A 21,190-nucleotide genomic window follows, 5' to 3' on the forward strand; every position below is an offset into this window, starting at 1 on the left:
ATAAATACCATAGATAGAACAGGACTCCTCAGATCCAGCCCCTCTCAAAAGCCTGACTTTCACGGCCACAACTCATCCCTTTCACAGAGTGCTCAGGAGATTAGTTATCTCCCCAAAGCTAGCCAAGCCCTGCAAAGGTACATGCTTGGTACATTTCTTGCTGCAAGGGCTTTTCAATCACCTTACAGACAAGACTGTCTCTGGATCTGATTAGTTGGTTCTGCTGGGTCAGAAGAGGGTCAAATCTGACATCTTTCTTTACTGAAATTGAGTCAGTTTTGTTCAGAAGTTCTGGAGATTCTTGGGGAATTTGGGGCTATGACCTGCAATGTAGTCACTCATGACAGGTTAAATCAAACAAGGAGGCACTGGATCTGCTATTGGATTGCCACAAGGAGCACTGATGCCAGCACCCCTAAAGCAACTGTTAGGCCTTTGCGGAAGAAGTACTTCTTGGCACAGATAATGTTGTCAATTACTGCTCTAAGTTTTCTGTTTTGGGGAAGTTTTTGGAAAGCAGGTGTGGACCTGGAGTCCTCAGATTTCATGGATCCTTTTTAAAAAAAAATCTAGTTGTGGTCCTCTGCATGGTATGTCGATAGCTCTCAGCTCATTTTGGTGCTGGACAGAGATCAGGTGTCCAGGCTGATTCTTTTAGTTCATATCAATTGCCTTCAATAAAGCAGAGCTTGAGCTGCAGGCCCTGGCAGAATGATGCTTATGTGGGTCTATTTTTCCCCCTCCAGGAAGGCACATTGGGCAATTGTTCTACTCCATCTAATCAATAAGACTGCTCTCACACCCCCATGATCACCTCCAGTCCAGCACCCAGACCCTGCAGTGCATTAGACCAGAGTCAAAACTACAGCATCCACCTGCCACAGTGACTAAGGTTGTGGGCCAAGGCATTTGAAGAGGCCTATATAATTTTAATTAAAACTCTTATTAGCCTCTAGTCACCGTAGAATTAAACATATCCCTTTCCTCTCCACCTGCCATTTTGGCAACTTCTTCAACCTTACGTAAGAAGTAAGCCACCATAGCAAAGGGCCTAATTTCACTTATACCACAAGGAAGCATGGTCTAGTCAGTGGGTAGAGCACAGAAGTGGGAGTCTGGAGAGCTAAATTATGTTTTTGGCTCCACTAATCACTCACTGTGGGATTCTGGACAAGTCACATTACCTCATCATTAATCCATTTCTATCCCCACCTGTTAAAAAATTAGGATAATAATGCTTATGCTTTCAAATCTACAGGTGAAAAGCAATCAGTGTTATTTTTATTTGCATTAGTTCAGACTCTGAAGAAGAGCTGGAGAAGAAGGTGGTTAAACAGCGTTTGCTGGGATTCCATGCACTCCAGATCAGTTACCCATTTATCTCATCTTGCATGAAGAAGCCAGAAAGATGACAGATATGCGACCTCACTTGCACTCAGCAGCTGCAGCAATACTTTACTGAAGCTCAGAATAAATTATCTGGAAAAGCCAATCAATAAATTGATAAAATGTCTTCTGTCTACTGAGCCAAGGGACATTATTTTGATAAAGGGAACTTTTAAGTGAGCAGGTCTATATATGATATCAGACGATACTGCTCATTTGTACCCTCTCTCGCTTCAGGTGCCATTTTAAGAAAAGCACTCCAAGTGCAGCCTGGGAAGAGCTGGGCTAGAGTGCTTTCAGGCTGCAAACTGACCATACCTCTGAACCAGTGGCAGCGGGAGGAAATTGAGGGTAGAGGTCATATCCAGTCCACAGTCTAACATGATGGTGGTAGATTTGAACTTGAGCACATTGCATGGCAAGGTTGGATGCCCCGACAAGCAGTACTGAAAGAAGAAAACTAGAATTAATGAAGAATCAACTATAACAAAGCACAAGCTGAAAAGGTCAAATAATTGTCATTTATTATTTTTAAAAAAAATGGCAGCAGCCTAAGCTTCTTGGCAAACAACCCTGCAAAGGAAAAGTTGTACAAATGTAGCCTGCATAAGCCGCAGCTCTGAGTGTGCCACCTGCTTCTGAACAAAGACACCAGCACAAGTTACATTTATATAACCTCCTCGATCATGAAGAATCCTAAATGCTTTGCAAACCTAACAAGCTAAGATATAAATTACATATCAGAGGGGTGACTTCAGTCTCAACTGAGAAGCAGGCACCTCTGGTACAGAAAGTGGCAAATATTTGAAAATGTATAGCAACACTATGGAACAGTATAAGCCACGAAGTGAAGAATATTGCATATGATTGAAACCGGAGGGGTAATATAGTTGCTCAAACTAGAATGCGGCCAGGACATGTGGGCCTCTGCTCTCCTACTTGGGATCTGTAATGACCTCAAGTGGTCAAGATTTTGTTTTTACATCTCAAAGACATCACTTCTGGTAGCTTAGCCTCTCTTGCTGCACAATTTAAATACTAAGTATGACCATAGCCACTTTATATATTCAAAGCTCTTCACAGACATTTAAAACACTAAATTGATTAAAAACTGATTTTAAAAGCCACGTTTATTTTGTGATCATTTATTTCATTTTACTCTCTTTAGTGAATAAGGTAGATTAGTCAATTTTACTTTCTAGCACCGATCCCACACATTAACACAGGCCCACAATGTTTGGGTTAAAAGTCCTGAGGAGAATGTTTACATCCACCCCTAAAGAAGCTGTTTTTAATTAAATTTGAAAAATCAGGAAGACATTTTCCTTATTAGATTTGTAATTGCTCAATTTTTAATTTTAAATTGCAAAACCTAAGTTATTCAACAGCATCTTTTTAAATTCTGCTTTCTGTCAGCACAGCTTTAAGAGAAGTCCTTGTGGTTTTGGGGCTTATTGTGAATATATGGGAATAATGTCCATTAAGTCAATAGAGCTACTCCTGGGTGTAAAATTAAGCACCCACATAAGTCTTTGTATGACTGAAATCATATGTAACTGCTGCCACAGATCCAGCAAGTGGGAGGAGATGTGGGAAAACAGACAATTTTCTGTAGACCCTAATTAAACAAAGGTATTAAAAATTCAGCAATTAAGTATTTTTAAATGGGTACATTACAACCTTCAGTGGTCAAAACTCCCTTGTTATTAGAACAGGGTTATGTCCCTGAAGTGCTCAACACAGGGTAGATAAAAATCTATGCTTTAAAAAAAAAATCTGATTTTTTTTTTATTTAAAACGGATTTTTTTGATAAAATGCTTTTTGAGGAAAAAGCCTAAAGATAGTTATAATTAAGATACATTATAGCTCAAAGATATCTCATCATGGAATAGGGATTATAAATTATAATTCTATAGTATGAGACAATATATTCATGTAATGTTTAAGAAAAGTTTTGTAAATGAGTTCCAATAGTTCATGGATTAGGGACCAAATTTTACGGGGTTCCACAGGCTTCTGTATAGGTTATTTAGGTTAATCTTTCTATCTACCCAATATCAGTGCTCAGTCTAGAAGATACCATCAGAGAAGCTTAGTTTTGCAGTTCTCAAACTGTGGATTTGTGTCTCCAGAGGTAACATGCTTGTTAACAGCAAAAATGTTTTAAAATAAATAAATATATATATAGAGAGAGGTGAGAAATAACAGATCTCAACTCTATCATCCCTCTGCAAATTTGTGTACAGAGAATAAATCCTTTACCTCTCTCTAAAAGTGCAAAGTTTCAAAAAGTGCAAAGTTTCAAAAAGTGCAAAGAATAGAAGATTGTTGGGGACAGAACAGATCTGGACAAGGAGAAGAAGTCTGGAGATAAATGTGAGAAGCAAGGGACATATGCTTGTTTTGTTAAAATATTATATGTTTGGTGTTGAAGAAAAAATCCAGAATACTTAACGTTGTTGTTTTAGTTAAATAAAACAATTTAAATGTCTGTCTGGTGATGTTCTCCTCTTAATACAGCATGGCAAGAAAATCCTCCAAATATTAATGATTAACCTATTGAATTGTAGATAGTTCACCTCCCAATGACTTCATAAATATCTGCTTCAATTACCTTTGGTAAATGAAATAACCAAACAAACATTGATTTTCTGATATAGCTGTAAAACTAATCTGAAAAGTTTTCAAAATAAATCACTGTTTAAAAATGTATAGTGTGGACCTTCTAAAATGAAACCTACATCTATCTCGGAGTTGTTAAGAATATATATTAAGGTTATAACAACCAACAAGAATGCACTCTTATGTAGAAAACCATGATTAAATCGAGTCTTCCTGACTAGTGATTTAAATCAATTTGATTTAAATCAAATCCACCCTGGCTCAACACCAAGACAAAAACCAAACTTGGTTTTTGCAATGTACGGACAATGTCCGAAGCGGGGAAGCTAGCTCAGGTCACAGCAGAGATGAGATGCTACAGTTTACACATCCTGGGTGTCAGCGAGAGCAGATGGACGGGATCAGGAAGATTAACAACAGCCTTGGGAGAAACTTTGCTGTTTTCTGGACGGGATGATGGACAACACCATGAGGGTCTTGCCACTCTTTTGAAGAAGGGAGTAGAGCATTCACTGCTTGAATGGAAATCCATCAGTGGCAGACTTATGAGAGCCAGACTGAAAGGGAAACATACTAATATCACTCCAGTTCAGTGTTATGCTCTGACAAATGACAGTGAAGAAGTAGTAAAGGACAAATTCTACCTTACACTACAGGCGGAGTTAGAGAGAGTACCACGCCACGATCTAATTATTGTCATGGGAGACCTGAATGCCAAGGTCGGTAAGGACAACACAAACGACAGAGCAATGGGAAGACATGGCTGTGGCACTATGAACGGAGAAAGGCTTGTTGATTTCTGTTATATCAATGACCTACTCGTCGCCAGAACCCTATTTGAACATCGTGAAATTTGCAAGTTGACGTGGTGTTCTCCAAATGGCAGAGATAAGAACCAGATGACCATATCATGATCAATGGCAAATGGCGACGCTCACTGACAGATATGAAAGTGAGAAGGGGTGCCCATGTTGGCAGTGACCACCACCTTGTGACAGCCTCCATCAAGCTAAAACTGAGAAGTGTGGGTCCACCAAACAAGGAACATAGACATTATGATATTGACAAGCTAAAGTCCCTTGAAACACAGAAAGCCTTTGCTCTGCATTAAAGAACAGGTTTCAAGCACTTGCAGACCTTGATGGAGAGGAGGGGAAAGCAGATGAGGAGATCAACAAGAAGTCGGACAAAGTAACAGCAATTTACAAACAGAGCAGTGAAGCCCGTCTAGGCTACAGGCAGAAGAGAAGGAAGGAGTGAATTACACCCAGCACATGGAACGCCATAGAAACCAGACAAACCCTGAAGAAAAAAGTTTTAGACACAAAATCCCAGAAGCTAAAGGACAAATACCATAAGCAGCACAACAAGGCACACCGGGAGGACAAACACCTTGTGAGAGCGGACAAATGGCATTATATTGATAATCTGGCAACACAAGAAGAGGATGCAGCTGCTTGTGGTGAACAAGGAACCGTCTACAAAATGATGTGGCTTATCAGTGGTAAATGGCAGACACCACCAAACACTCTCATCAGGAACAAACAAGGACACCTACTAACAACTGAAAAAGAACAAGAAATGTGCTGGACAGAGCATTTCAAAGAATTGATGAACAGGGAGCCACCTAAAGAGGAAGCAAACATCCAGGCGGCAGAAGAAGATCTTGTTATCAATACAGACACACCAATTAAGGAAGAGATCATTGAAGCCATCAAATCCTTAAAAAATGGGAAAGCTCCTGGCAAGGATAACTTGAATGCAGAATTGTTCAAGGTAAATCCTAAATTAGCAGCATCTATCCTGGCCCCTCTGTATACATCAGTCTGGGAAAGGGAAAAAATGCCATATGAGTGAACCAATGGGGTTATAGTGAAAATACCAAAGAAAGGAACTCTCAGTGATTGTAATAACTGGCATGGTATCACACTTTTATCTGTGCCAAGCAAAGTACACCTCTACCCCAATATAATGCTGTCCTCCGGAGCCAAAAAATGTTACCGCGTTATAGGTGAAACTGCATTATATTGAACTTGCTTTGATCCACTGGAGCACGCAGGCCCCCCCCCCCCCCCCCCCCCGAGTGCTGCTTTACCGCGTTATATCCAAATTCGTATTATACCGGGTCGCGTTATATCGGGGTAGAGGTGTACTGTGTAAGATCATAGTCCAGCGTATATCAGAGGCAGCTGATAGCGTTCTCAGAAAAGAGCAAGTTGGTTTTTGGAAAGGGCATGGATGCACAGACCACATCTTCATTCTACGAAACATGACAGAACAGTGCTTAGAATCGCAACGGCAACTCTACATATATTTCATAGACTTTGAGAAGGCTTTGGATAGCATTCACAAGACCAGCCTATGGCACATTCTGCGGGCATATGACATTCCTTTCCATATCATCAACGTCATCAAAAGCTTCTCTTTCAACTTTACATGCAGTGTTGATCACAGCAAGTTCAGTTTTGAAGTCAAAAGAGGAGTACGTCAGGAGTTTGTCATGTCTGCAATCCTCTTCAACATTGCCATCGACTGGGTAATGCAGTGTACAACAGAAGACATGCCAAGAGGCATTAAATGGACACTCGTCTCATCCCTTGAAGACCTGGACTTTGCAGATGTAGGTCTCCTATCACATACCCAACACCATATACAAGAAAAAACAACTCGACTCAACGCATTCATAGCCAGCAAATTGCACTGAAAATAAACCGCAATAAAACAGATGATATGACCTTTAATATTGTCTCAACATCACCAGTACGGATAGAGGATTATGTTCTCACCAATGTAGAAACATTCACATACTTGGGCAGTACCATCAGCCAGGATGGTGGAATAAGCCAGGACATCCGGAACAAAATCAATAAAGCCAGGAGCATCTTCAGGAGCTTAAATACAGTCTGGAAATCATCAAAATACAACACCAAAACCAAACTCAAGATTTATCAGAGCGGCGTACTTTCAACACTATTTTATAGCGCAGAATGCTGGGGAATGAGAAAGTATGACACATCCAAACTGTCTTCATTCCATACAACCTGCCTCAGAAAAATCCTCTGTATATTTTGGCCCAGAACAATCTCAAACCAAGATCTATTGACACAGTGCAGCCAAGAGGATCTGAGCACCATCATTGCCAGGGGGCACTGGAGATGGATCGGTCACCTGCTTCGGACGGAAACTGATTCTATCACCAGAGTAGCAATAAGATGGACACCTGAAGGCAAGCGAAAACGAGGCCGCCTCAAAACAACATGGCGAAGAGCTGTGGAAGCCGAGCTGAAAAACCTGGGGCACAGCTGGGGAACCATTGAAAGACCTGCCAGAAACAGACAGGAGTGGAGGAGCTTCGTCACTGCCCTCAACGCCAGAGGCATAATAGGAACATGATGATGTCCCTGAAATCTCTTGGATCCATGGAAAACCACCCACCCCGTTTTTTTCCTTTATGACTTATTCAATGTCCTGTATGACTTTCAAATAGTTTAAGTTGTACTGTATTGAAATTCAAACAAACAGTTATTATTGCTTAAAGCTCATTGAAACAGACCTGCAACGTACCCCAAATGTTGTGTTCTTTGGCCTGTCCAACTGGTGGGTCTAGTTTGCTATTTATCTTTTCTTCAGTTTTCTAAAAATACAACTACAGGCACCCCAAGTGCTCTCGGTGCCTGTTCCATTAATTAAAGGTCATAACACATGAACCAAAGTCTGTCCATAAATATATCAACCTCAGCCCATGAGCTCTTCAACAACTTTAGAGAAGAAAGAAAGAGACAGGCTTTGAAAAGCAGCTGGAAAGTTAACACATCTGGACTCTGGCAGATCAAGGCAAGGAGCAAGTTCCAAATCCAAGGACTCCTCACAGAGGATGCTCCAATGTATTATTTATAGGGCCCTAACAAATTCACGGCTGTGAAAAAAGCACCATGGACCGTGAAACCTGGTCTCCGCTGTGAAATCTGGTCTTGTGTGTATTTTTACCCTATACTATACATATTTCACAGGGAAGACCAGCAGTTCTCAAACTGGGGGTCCCGACCCAAAAGGGGGTTGTAAGGTTATTGTAAGGGGGTCTTGGTATTGCCACCCTTACTTCTGTGCTGCCTTTAGAGCCGGATGGCCGGAGAGTGACAGCTGCTGACCAGGCGCCCAGCTCTGAAGGCAACGCCCCTCCAGCAACAGCACAGAAATAAGGATGGCAATACTACAACCCGGCTACAATAACTTTGTGATCCCCCCTCCCCACAACCCGCTTTTGGGTCAGGAGCCCTACAGTTACAACAATGTGAAATTTCAGATTTAAATATCTGAAATCATTAAATGTACAATTTTTTAAATCCTATGGCTCTGAAATTGACCAAAGTGGATCATGAATTTGTTAGGTCCCTACTTATTTATGTTGAAGGATCGCGAGTATGAGTGCCTCTGCTGACTTCACATGTGGCTGCTTGGAGTGGGAGAGAGGCAATCTCTCAGGTAACCAGGCCCCAAGCCATTCAGGGACTTGTAGGTTAAAACCCAACGTTTCAAGTTCCACACAGAAACGAGGGCAGGTTGTGCAGCAGTTCTCAAATGTTATAGTTACATGCTCATTATGGGCAGTGTATGTGTTATATATATATATATATATATATATATGGTGGAGTTTGCTGTTGGATTTGCCTTTATAATTGTCAGCGGCAGCAAGAGCCTGAATGAAAGTACATTAAAACCAGTGGCCATCTTTCCATTGTCTTCACTAGGCTATGGAGCAGAAGTCCACTGCTTAGGACTGGTGCCTATTGTTTTTGGTCTTGTTCTTCCAGATTTAAAACAAATAAATGGGGGAGCAGGATGAAATTGCCAAAAACCCTGGATTTCCCTTGTGACCCAAGACAAGGCTAGGACCTGCAGCTACCACCTTGGCCTCCAAATATTTTATACTCATTTCAGCCCAGTTGCCCTCCCCCCAACAATGGAGTCTTTGTTTCTTAGCACAAAATTGTTCTTTCAGCTCAGTACATGGTAGCTCACTAAAGTAAGTTAGGTGAAAAGCACTATGCACATACAAACTAAGGATTTCAGTGCATTCTGCAAACACTTAGATTTCATATCCTTCCTATCATGCCCCACTCCTACAAACACTTACGCATGTGCTTAAGTTTACATGAGTAGTGGGACTACTCACATAAAGTTAAGCACATTGAATCACAGAAGTGTAGGGCTGCAAGAGCCTCCAGAAGTCATCAAGTCCAGGCCCCTGCACAGAGGCAGTGCCAAGTAAATGCATATGTAACTGTTTGTAGGATCAGAACCTTAAGCTACCTACCTATTAACTGCATTTTACAGAGGGAAGTTAAGTCATAGGGAAGGTAAGTGATTTGCCCAAAGTCACAAAACAAGCCAGAGATGGAGACAGAACTCAGGAGCTCCACCCCACAAGCTTGTGCTCTATTAGAATACACACCTTCCCTACGGAAAAGCCTTCTTCAAAGTAAACCAAAGTATTTTCAGAGAGCTCCACTTTTAAGGACCGTATCGCTCCAAGTTAAAGAACTCAGAATTTAGGTTTGGACGGCCTGGAGGTGACTCAGCTTTTCCAACTTTCAGACAAGGAATTGCACTGTGTGAGGATTATCAGGGTGGGCCACTCGTTGTGACATGCCGAGAGAGGCCTTTGCCTGTGTGACACCCCTTCAGAAGTGTCTCCTACTCTACCATCAACATCAGGCCCTTCCTGCCCTCCACTGCAGCTATCCCAGCCTTTCACAGGGAGCCTCGGGTCACCTTCCGAAGCAGAGAATCTGGACTCTCGGCTGCAGCTCTGCATGGCAGGGTGCTTTGCCTTCCCATGTGCTGCAGGACCTGGCTCAGTGTTTGCATGCTCCCCACAGAGACAGACGACAAAAAGCGTCCCCCAGCGCTGAGCCCAGTCCTGCTCCTCGCAGGGCCTCAGTTTCCCCACCGGTAGGGAGAAAGGCGACCCCCACGCTCCAGCCACGGGCAGGGCTGAGGGTTAACCCCCTGACGCTCCGTAAACACCCTGAAGCCCCCAGAGGTGACCAGGCCTGAACCACGGGGGAATCCTTCCCCCCAGCCCCACCGACAGACGCTGACTGTACAGACTCACCAGCTTCATGCTTTACCCGGCCGGCGCTATTGACTGTAACCATCCTCCCGCTTCCTGCCCAGCCTCTGCCACCCAGAGCATCATGGGACTTGTAGTCCCCTTCCCTCTCCCCGCTCCCCCGCCTTCTCCTGCCCAGGATGAAGTCATGCCCAGCCTCTTCTTCCCCCGGGGCATCCTGGGAGTTGTAGTCCCCTCCTAGCCCGAGCCCCGGTCTCCGTTGGCGTGCCGTTCCGGGGGGGGCATGCTGGGAGTTGTAGTCCTCGGGCCTCGGCTCTCCCCTTCGCCCAGGGGAGGGGGGAACTACAAGTCCCAGGGTCTCACAGCGGCGGCAGGTGGGAGCTTGGATGTTGATATCAACATGGCGCTTGCCCGACAGACAAAGACAGTCAGGCTGGTGTGATTGAGCCAAAAAAAAAAAAAAAAAAAAAAAAAAAAAAAAGCAAGCAGGGGGGAGGGGGGAATTTCTCTTGGGGGGGTCGGGGCGGGGGCATCGGAAGCTGCGGGATTTTCACCCCCCAGTGCTCTCCTCCCTCTGCACCCCCATTATTCTCCCCCTCACACTGGGACTGGGGATCCCCCCCCGGTGCTGTTAAATGGTGAGGTGGAGAAGTGACCAGGATCCAGAGGTGAGTGTTACCGGGCGGGGGGGGATCGTGCTGCTTTCGGGGGGCGGGTCCCCTGAGCTTGTGCTGGGTCTGCCTGGGGGAGTTGAACCCTGGGGTAGGGGGAGCTTCCTGGAGCAGAGGTTGGGTGAGGTGGGTTCGGGGGTGGGGGAGTCCCCTTGCCCTGTGCTGGGCTTGGGGGTAGTGGAAGGGGAGGTCCCGTTAGCTTGTGCCGGATTTTGCTGAGAGAGTTTAATACAAGGGATCTGGGTGGCTCCTTGTATCCTTGAAGTGGGGGCAGGGAGGTGCCCCCTAGACAGGACTGTTTTTTTGCTGGGGGAATTTAACACTGTGGTTTTGTTAAGGGCAGGGGTGGGCTTCTTGCTTTCCTTGACATACAAGCTGCGAGTGACATTGATTTTTTTCGGGGGGGGGGAGTGGGAGAGTAGATGGGTGGTGAGGGGAAGGAATCCCCTTAGGCTGGGTTGGGTTTTGCTGAGGAGTTTGACGGTGGGATGAGGAGGGATGGTGGCTCCTTCTTTGCTTGAAGCACAAAACTGTGTGAGAGCAATGGTGTGTCTGAGGAGGGAGACTTGCACCAGGTTAGACTCGGTTCTGGTGGGTTTGGGGTGTCTGAGGTTTGTGTGGCCACTTGCACTGCCTGAAATAGGGGACAGGTAAAGAGGAGGAGGACGGAGACAGCTGCTGCTGCCAGTGGGCTGGGGTGTGTTCGGGTATTCTGCAGGCTGTTGTAGTTTTGCAGGGGAGTTGAACATAGGGCTGGTTAGAGGGGGATTAGAGAAGAAGGGAGGCGCCTTGTCCGGTGTTGGGATACTACGGTGATGGGCACGCTATTAAAACTTAGATTATGTTCTTGAGACACAGAATGTGTGTGGTATGAATTATGGTGAAAAAAGAGGAGGTGGTTGTTTCTTGCCAGGGAATTTTATACTGGCCTATGGAGAGTAGGATAGGGAAGATACCTTTGAAGCAAATAATGTGTCTGTGAAATCACTTGGGAGAGGGAGGGTCCTTGTCAAGAGGAGAGATTCTGTGTTGGTAGGTTGGTGTGGGTGGGTGTAGGGGGGATGGTACAGTGCTTTTATGGTTGTATGTCCAAGACACTAGTGAGAGCTTGCTTCCAAAACAAATCTGCTTGATACAGAGGAGAGAGCATGCATGATGAGGAAGAGACAGGTGAGAACCCTAAAGGGATGTTGTAGCTGATGTGTTTAACACTGGAGGGCAGGGGGGAAACATAGGAAGGTGTCTCCTTGAATGTATGGGAGAAGAACATGGGTGGGGTGTTTGTTTTGTTTTTACTTTTAAGAGGCTCAGATTTTGAGCTGGAGGGAGGGTGTTAAAATTGCTTTTATATTTGTACCTGGGACATTCCTTTGAATGCCCGTGTGTGGCCCCAAAACTGCTTAAAAAAGAGTGAGGCTGAAAAAGGCGGCAGGGAATTACGCTAGGCTGGTGCATTCTGTGTTAGTTTTTGCTTTGCTGTGGAGTTCAAAGAAAACCATCCTGCCCATTTTTTTTTGGTGTAAATATACATACAGCATGATGGCCTGAGTTGGGCTCTTGCTTCTCAGTTTTGGGTGGTGGGAAGGGGTGGTTAAAAGTGCCTCTAAATTTATCTGCAGGGTACTTTCTTTGGAAACAATTTTTTCATTAGCTCTGAAAAATCTTTTGATCATATGTCTTATTTCCCCCACCCCCTTCAAATAAGGGAAGGAAAGGATGCCTTTTGGGGTGGGAGGGAAAGAGGAAGTATGATGAGCGTTGCCACTTCCCTGTATGTGAAGTCCTATGTACTCGGTTTATTCTGGAGTTCAAGTGACACTGGCAGCACAGAGGCAGGTGGCTTCAAGTGCTAAATGCATATGGACTGAAAATGGTGGGTTTTAAATGTAATGGCCCAGGACAACTGATTTGGGAACAGCAAGTCTGCTAGGTACTGGCTGTGTGCCCCTGACTGAAAAACCAGAGGGAATAGTTAGAGGAGACTGAACTGATGAAGGGAATGCAATTTGGATAAATGATGCTACACAAAAAGTTGTGTTGTATAAACGGCTTGTGCTAGGCAGTCAACTCAGCTTGCAAAACCGTGGAGCGCCTGTCTGGGTACTATGATATCACTAGCTCATTTCTGCATGGCTCATCAGGTGCAGGAGCTTCTCTGCTTCCTTCCTGGGATGGTGCAGCTGGTATCTGATTTCCTCCATAGATGGGAGAGGAGGAGTCCTGTGCAGTTTTTTTTTCCCCTCTGAGATGATTGCATTTTCTTTGGCCTCACTGTTCCCTGCCTCATTAGTAGGAACTGCATTTATATTTGTTTACCACTATGCCATGCCAATGGGAATGCCTGGAGTAGTGGGGAGTGGGTGTATGTGAATTCATCTCACTAACGTGTTTCTTTTCTTCCATTGTTGTAAGATGATGCTAGGACACAGTTCTGCAACAGCAGGCAGTAAACTTCATGTCTTTGTGGTTTTTGACACTCCCTCATTGCTGGTTATCTGTTTCTGAGCCAAATCCTGAAGGAAAGGGTTGGGGGACAGGCAGCACATTACATACACACAGCTGGAACTTCTTTAGGTTCAGACAGACTTTGTCTTTTTGGTTGTGAAAATTATTTGCCATCTCTCTATGTTCTACGAGTGCTGGAATTTCTGAGGTGGCAGGATTATACTTGATGTACCTGTACATTGATGTGTTTGCATTTGGGAACACTGTCCATTTTCTCTTATGCAAAGATTCTTCATCTTTAACTCTGTGTGATGGGCACAGCCTTTTTGTAGGGTTGACTGAATTGTATAGTGAGCTGAGCATGGGACTAGGAACAAGGAATTTGTTTTACACTGCTGTGTCTATTCCTAGCGTTCCTCTGGCACAGAACAGGCATCCACATTCTTACCACCGTGTCATCTAACTCTGTTCAGAGCAGGTCGACACAACTGCGGAGTGCGGGCCACCAGCCGTATTATAGTAGTGCTAGCATGGATGAAGCTGCACAGTTGCCAGAAGAATGGTGGGAGGATTTCAAAAAAATCCTGTCTCGACCAGGCCTTCTTATCTCTGCCATTTATTTCTTGTGCAGTTTTGTGCATTTTTATCTGTTGGGCCTTTCTAAAACATCTACCGCTGTACTGTCTATTATAATTTGCGGCTAGAGTCCAACCAAGAATGAGATCTCCGCGCTGTTTGGAGCGTGAGTAGCCAGTGCCTGCCCCAACCAGCTTATCTCTCTGTCTCCGTTTTCTCTATCTGTAAAATAGGAATGCTTACTAGTCTCCTTGAGAGGGGTGTTGTGAGTAAATGTCTGGCCAGTGTTTTGAAAGTGCAGTTAGTGTTTTATGAAGTATTATTTTGTAATCATAAGAAGTGGCACATTCATAAATTTATGGGGGAACTTGGAGATTCTCCGCCTTCAGATCAGGAACTAGAGAAATATTGTGGCTTTGTTTTTCTTTACATTGAATAAATGCAAAGGTCTATATTAAAATTTACTTGTTCCATTCCGAACTGTTGAAGCTGTTCTGCTTCCATTGAAGTCCGTAGGAGTTTTTTGTAGTTTGGGCCTTCAGTGTGTAATTCAGGGGGAGAGGGAAGGACTCCAGACAGGCAAAAATTAGTCACATTTTAAAAGATATGGGAATCAGTTTAACTTATAACATATTACCTCTCTTTCATAAACAGGTATTTCTGATGACACCTACACTAACAAACAGGCAGATAACAGTAGCTTGTGTGGGATGGCAGTGGATTTGGATTTAAACTAAGCAACTTGTCATGCCTGCAATAGTATTGATGCACACAGACTCCTCTGCCTGTGTTGTGCCCAGAGGGGTTCTGATTACAGGATCAGGACTTATTATGAGCAAATTCTTCACCTTCTGCAAAGTTTAGGATTGGAGGTCAACCATTTTAAGGGATGCTGTCAACTCAAAAACCCGATTACAAAGGAACATATGTCTTCCCCTTATTATCAGTAACTTTATACAGTTTGTTTATTCTACATTTTTTGGATGCTTTAAAATCAATGAAGTCAGTTTTACTTTACATTGATTTATTGGGGCTTCAGCCGTGCACAGGAGTCCACTTTGCAGCTTTTCAAGACTGGGCCCTTACTTAGGCCTGTGCTGACAAATTTATCTTTTGCTTTAATCTTGTATGTTACCAATAATGTTAAATAATATTAGTGATTTATTAACACTTCAAATGTAGCAGATGCCTTGGATCTGATTTCTTTTTTTTTTTTTTTAAATGAGACACTTATGTCATGATTTTGGATGGAGTTTTACAAGGTGATGAGGAGGGGTTATTTTAAAATTGTTTATTTTTTAAATCACTTCTCTAAAGTTGTTTGATAATCCATTACATTTTCCAGCTCCCTATTATATATCACTTATTATTCTTACTATTGTATTCCAGTAGCACCTAGAAATCCCAGCTGAGATCAGGTCCTGTCTTGCTAGGTGCTGCATATGCACATATTAGGAGATAATCCCTGCTCCTAAGAGTTTAGAAGGCCTAGATTCTGTAAACATGTTTAACTTTATGAATGCAGGTAGCCTAGTCACATGCTTAAAGTTAAGTGTGTGTATAAGTGCTTGCGGGTTTTGGATCCAAGCAGACAAGCTAGATGGAGTGTAAAAAAGGAAATGTTGTTCCCATTTTACAGACAGTGAACTGCGAGGCCTAAAGAGAGTGACTGGTCCAAGATCAGACATGGAGTTAGTGACAGAACTGGGAAATGAACTCTGATCTCCAGAGTCTCACTCTAGTGCTTTAATCACCAGATTGTTTCTTGCTCTCTGAGTTACTTGGCTAGCTACCAAATTTTAAAATAATGCCTACAGATTCTTTTCTTTCTTTCAAACTTTTTAACCCGAAGGTGGCAGTTACTTTTATTTTTCAGTTGGTTCTTGAAAATAGTAGATTGGAAAGCTTCATCCAAACAGAACTTCCCTGACCCATTACTAACCGGAAACAGTCTCTAGCAAGTGAATCTTTAATTTATATTAAACATATGAAGACTTTTTTGGAGGAAAGATAGTTGCAAACTGTGGTCTTTGTTGCAGGTTAGCACGTAAAATGTTCTCAGATTGAGGCAGTCATGTGGTCTATGACAACAACAACAAAAAGTGGAAAACCAGTTCTCTAGTATCTGGCCAACTGAAAATTTCATCTTGTAACTGTGAAAGACACATTTATTTTTATGTTGTGCCTGCTAAAAAAAAAAAAAAGTTGCTAAGGTGATATACTAGGTTGAAAATCTGTTCTCTCTTGAATCTAGTCTTGTTTGGTTTTTAATAAGGGAATTTACACAGGGTTAGTTTGTGGCCAGAAATGATTGTTGAGAAGCCGTTAATATACCTAGCCTTAAAATGAGGATGCGCTGAAATATTTTTTGTTTATAGTGTTGTTTGAAACACACATTTCAATCACAAGTTGACCAAAATTCCATAGTTACTGCAGACATACTTCATAATATGCTGCTGAGCAAAGTGCTCATTTCGCAGTTGTGAAACTGCTTCTTATGGGTATTATTGCATCATGAAGCCTAATCTAATCAGAATGATCGATTTATGGCGATAACTTGTAGGCAGCATTGATACTGTATGGCTCTTACATTTCATATTTGATTCATTACTGCTGAGACACTGTCCTTCTTACTAACCACTCCATGATAAAGTAATACTTTGCACATTTATCTGTAGATCTTGAAGTACCTTACAGAGATGCACTTTGCAGACAGAGAAGCTGAGGCTCAGAGGCTAAGGGACTTGCCCAAGTTCACACACTGTCATTGGCAATTAGAAATACGAGTCCCCTTAGACCTGTCCCATGCTTAATTTGCATCTGTGATCTGTCAATGTTTTTTATTTTTAAATCTGTAAGGAGTTTATGGTCTGATCCTTTACGATCAGCATTTTATTCCATTATTTTTGTATAATGCAAATATTCTAAGCTTGAACCATTAGTGTTTTTTCAGAATTACAAGCCAATGATTATATTGCTCAAATACATTTTTGGGCAGATTTCCCCTACCCCTAGTTTTTAATCAAGGCTGCACAGTAAAGGTAAACATAAACTGGAGAGCCCTTAAAATACAGAACTGTTGCAGTGCAGTGCTTTTGACTAGGTGTGTTCTGATTCATCTTTACCATGTCCATGCAGTACAAATGTATGGAAGGCCAATTACCTAAACATTTCTCTTATAAGATTTTTGTATGTCTGTTTACTGTCTTGATTTATGCTGGGTTTGTTGCGATTACTAGGTAATAACTTAATAGGCTTAGCCATTCATCAGATATGATTTAGATTCATCTCACTCTGACTGAGTTTGTTGTATGGTTGACCACACACATACCTACGAGCATGTGTGTATGTTGTTGGGGAATCCTTCCTCCGAGGTACTGCCCTCTTGTGGATGGAATGTTGTTGTCAGACCTAATCAAAAATATCCTAATATGTTGCCCTCTACTGTCTGCAGTCTACAGAGGCTAAATTTTGTGTATTTAATATTTCCTAATGCATAGAAGTGGCCAGGAATAACATCCTTCTCACCTTGTAGCTAAGACATGAAATGTATATGAAACCTATCCAGTGCTTTGAGGTGCCACTGAAACTGCCAATTGGCTGAAGAAGTGCATGCAATTAAAACCCAAGTACACAAGATAAATCCATTATGCTTGGCCATGAATATGCAGCGGATGAATCTCCCTTGCTCTGAATCCCTAGAGTTGGTTAAAGTTCATTTACTGTTAATTCAATAGCAAAACTGCCTTGTTTTTTTCCTTTTTTAAAAAGAAATGCAAGTCATAACTTCAGTGAATTCTTATTTGTGTCCTCGAATAAAACTATTACTCTTGAAACAGAACAGTAAAACTCCTCTTCTGGGGATTTAAAAATAATCCTGCTGAGCAGCTGATTTTGTTGCTTTGAAGAGCCTACATTTGGTAAACTAGGAAATGTAGCTCATGGCCACTGTCTGCATTTTGAGCTGCCCAGTTGTTTTGAGATACTAATCCAAACACAAGGCACTTAGCTCTTTCTTGAACTGTCATTGCTGCCCCTGCTATGAATATTTATTTAATTCTTTACAGGATAGTACTTCTGCGATGTAGCTTCTGTGATCACAGCTTCTACCTTTTGCTAGCAATCTTTTTCTGGCTCTATTGGCAGAGTTTTATAATTGGGGTAGTGGTGTTCACAGCATGCAGTAGCTCTAACATGTAAACAAAAGTCAGATATTGAGGAAGAAAGTTGTACCTAGAGGTAAGGACACAACTCTAATTCTTGGCTGTGCTACAGACTTTCTTTGTGATCTGGGGCAGGTCACTTAACCTCTCTGTGTCAGGGCTTTTGGGGGGCTTCATCTTTGTAAAGTGCTTTGAGATCCATGGATGAATGGTGTGTTAGAAGTGCATGCTAATATCACAGTTATAAACAAAACTGAAATATCTAGAGGCTGGTGAGATAAATGACATAACTTTATTTACATAAGACAAGAACCAGTTACTTAAGCTAATTTGACTCTTATGCCACAGGTGAGGAAATCGGAACAACACATTTCTCAATCAATCAGGAGTCTTTAACCCCTATGCTGCATGGGGCTGTGGTGCCCCCAGACTTTGCAATTAGTAGTAATTCACCATATTCACTGTATACTTTAGCATAGTGATTTATTATGCTTATTAGAAAGGCAGTGTGTCTAGTGGTCTGAACACCATACTGAGACCCAGGAACAACATGAGCTTACTCCAAACTCTTCAGCTTCCTCATCAGTAAAGCTGGGATAAGAGTGGCCATATGAGATCAGACCAATGGCCTGTCTAGTCCAGTCTCTGACGCTGATCACTGCCATATGTTTCAGAGGAAGCTGCACAGTGGACAACTACGTAATAACTTGCCCATAAAGGAAGTTTCTTCCTAAAGTCAGGCAGCTAATAGGTGACTTATGCCCTGCATTATGAGGGTGTGCTCACCTGAATGTTCATGCCAGCAGGTGGAATTGCCTTGAGTTCCTGCACAAAGATCACTCCTCATCCTCATCTACTACCACAAAGTAGAAGGGTATCTTTAAGGACAAGATACCAGGACATTGGTTTTATGTCCTGTCCGACAAATGTCTGCTCCAATAATGCAATGTGTCCTATTTTTTGGATTTAATGGCAACCACCACTGCGTCTTTTGCACTAGAATAGGGGTCTTCCTTATGTTAAAAGTACCATCAACCAATTCTTCAGGTTTTTTAAGGGTCTTATAAAAATTCCAGCTGAACTTCCTATCAGAATTACAAAGGCAAGATAAAAAATAGATAAGTTTCTTCATTATGCTTCTAGAGTTCACAGTAACCCTGGTTCCCTCTGCCAATAAAAACTCATCTGCATTTATAACTCTTATAGCTGATCATGCTTTGAGTCATGTATTTCTCTTAGTAAGAGGAATGGCCCAGTCTCCAAATGTCCAAAAAAGCTTTCTGTTTGCTATATGTCTCCTGCCAGATTGGTCTCCAATTCTGTGGTAATAATGCAGGTGTAATGCAGTCTAATCTTTACAAGTAGTTGCTTTTGAGGAGGACCATGAATTATCTTTCAGTTCATTTCATGGATATAATTCTGATAAATGTTGGTGTCACTCCTTGGTCACACTCAAGTAAATTCCGTTTTATTCCTAGTAATACACCTCTTACCACCAGCAAATATGAGGAATCAGATTTTGCAATGAAAGTATGTTTGCCATGCATCTTCCCTTTCCCACCCCAAACAAACTATTTGTTCAGAATCCTTCCTGGTGATGGCTTTGACCAGGAGAGTACACCCACGTTTCCTTCTGCTAGACCCTACACCCATTGTAGAAATTGACTCAAGTGAAACACTGCAGGAGTGATGGAGCCTGTTATCCCCTGGAGACATTCCACTGGTGCACACTGTGTATGAGAACTGGAGTCCAGTCTTGAGCTTGGCTTTGATGCCATTGTTGGAAGGCAGTTTCTTTTTTATTAAAACACCAGCTGGTAGATGTTTGAAGTGGTTTATCAAATGTGTATAAAGCCAATGTTCCTGCTCCAAGGATCTAACGATGTAACTTCAGCAGATACGGTGCAGGGGACAGTGGTTCTTCTGTGAGGGGACTAGATGCAGCAATCAAGACAGAAACACTTCGTAGAAGTGGTTTTTGAGGAGAGATTTGAAGGTAATAAAGGGACAGCATTTGATGCACAGAATGTGGGAGGCTGTTCCAAGTACGGGAGAGAATAACATAGAAGAAGGTGCAGAGCTGGGTTCACTGCCACAATTTGGGCTCACTGAGCTATGGAAGACTAAAAGGGGCAGTGGAGACTCAACTGTGTGCTGCTTCACTGGATGTAAATACATTTATAACAAAAGCCTCTGAGCTCAGCCAGTGACTCTTCTGTATCCTGGCTAAATTGGTATCTGATTTTTCCGCTGCTCTGCTGTCTTCTTACAGGGGTTGTTTATTGACTGAAACTGTTTCCATGTGGCTGTAATGTAGAGCTTGATTATATTAAACATGGCTTTTTCCTGTAGTATTTCAGTGCTAAGGAAAGAGATCCCACCTGCTAAAACGGCTGTTTAGGTAATGCACAAACCTTGGGTGTGGGGAGAGTTGTGAAGCAGGATCTAGTCCCTCTTGGGGTCCTAATATTCACATGCTCACTGAGTTTATATTTTGGTGATAAATTTTCAGATGCAATTCCTAATATTTGTTGTTTGTATTCCAGTAATGCCTAGAGGCTCTGACCATGATCAGGACCCATTGTGCTAGGCACTGACCAGAAAATAGGAAGAGAGTCCCTGCCCCACAGAGTTTACAGTCTAAATAAACCGTCTTGATTAATAGTATTTGTCTTTGAAAATGAAGGCTAAGGCCTGGTCTACACCTAAAACTTTGGTTGAACTTCATCATGTCACTCAGGAGTGTGAAAAATCAACACCCCAGAGAGACATAGTTAAGCCCACCTAAACCCTAGTATAGACACCACTAGGTCCATGGAACAGTTCTTTTTCAGGGTTGCCAATTTCAGTTGGATGTATTCCTGGAGACTGCAGGACAATCCTGGAGGATTGGTAACCCCATCGATTTAGCTACCACTTAGATTCATAGATACTAAGGTCAGAAGGGACCATTATGATCATCTAGTCCGACCTCCTGCACAACGCAGGCCACAGGATCTAACCCACCCACTCCTGCAAAAATCCTCTCACCTATGGCTGAACTATTGAAGTCTTCAGATCGTAGTTTAAAGACTTCACTTTGCTCTGGCTAGTATAACCTGCTGTAAGGATGCCCCAGTTTATATCCAGACGATGGGGGTGGGGGTAAGAGGCTCAGTCCCAAGGCTCTAGGTGAGGGACAGCACTGTGGGGGAAGCTCTCTCAACCCCCACCCCTGCCTGGCTATTTCCTTTATACCCCAACCTTCACTGCA

General features: G+C 42.7%; 2 protein-coding genes across 11 annotated transcripts in view; one reads left to right on the top strand and one right to left on the bottom strand.

Moving 5' to 3' along the window:
• The window catches only part of INTS9 (integrator complex subunit 9), an 83,981-nt gene extending 73,790 nt beyond the window's left edge, over positions 1–10,191 (bottom strand). For 2 of the 3 annotated variants that reach the window (XM_077812351.1, XM_077812349.1), the window contains exons 1-2: positions 10,125–10,191; positions 1,705–1,832 (exon numbers count right to left, since the gene is read on the bottom strand). In XM_077812351.1, coding sequence (XP_077668477.1) covers positions 1,705–1,832; positions 10,125–10,133 — 137 coding nt within the window. In that variant the 5' untranslated portion in view covers positions 10,134–10,191. The remainder of the gene's footprint in view (positions 1–1,704; positions 1,833–10,124) is intronic. The other variant, XM_077812352.1, reaches the window with a different exon arrangement.
• A 289-nt stretch (positions 10,192–10,480) lies between these two features.
• HMBOX1 (homeobox containing 1) overlaps positions 10,481–21,190 on the top strand; it is a 140,876-nt gene continuing 130,166 nt past the window's right edge. For all 8 annotated transcript variants that reach the window (XM_077812354.1, XM_077812360.1, XM_077812353.1 and 5 more), the window contains exon 1: positions 10,481–10,750. The gene's annotated coding sequence lies outside the window, so the exon portion shown is untranslated. The remainder of the gene's footprint in view (positions 10,751–21,190) is intronic.

The sequence above is a fragment of the Eretmochelys imbricata genome, chromosome 3, assembly GCF_965152235.1.
Source record: "Eretmochelys imbricata isolate rEreImb1 chromosome 3, rEreImb1.hap1, whole genome shotgun sequence".
NCBI classification, from domain to species: domain Eukaryota; kingdom Metazoa; phylum Chordata; order Testudines; family Cheloniidae; genus Eretmochelys; species Eretmochelys imbricata.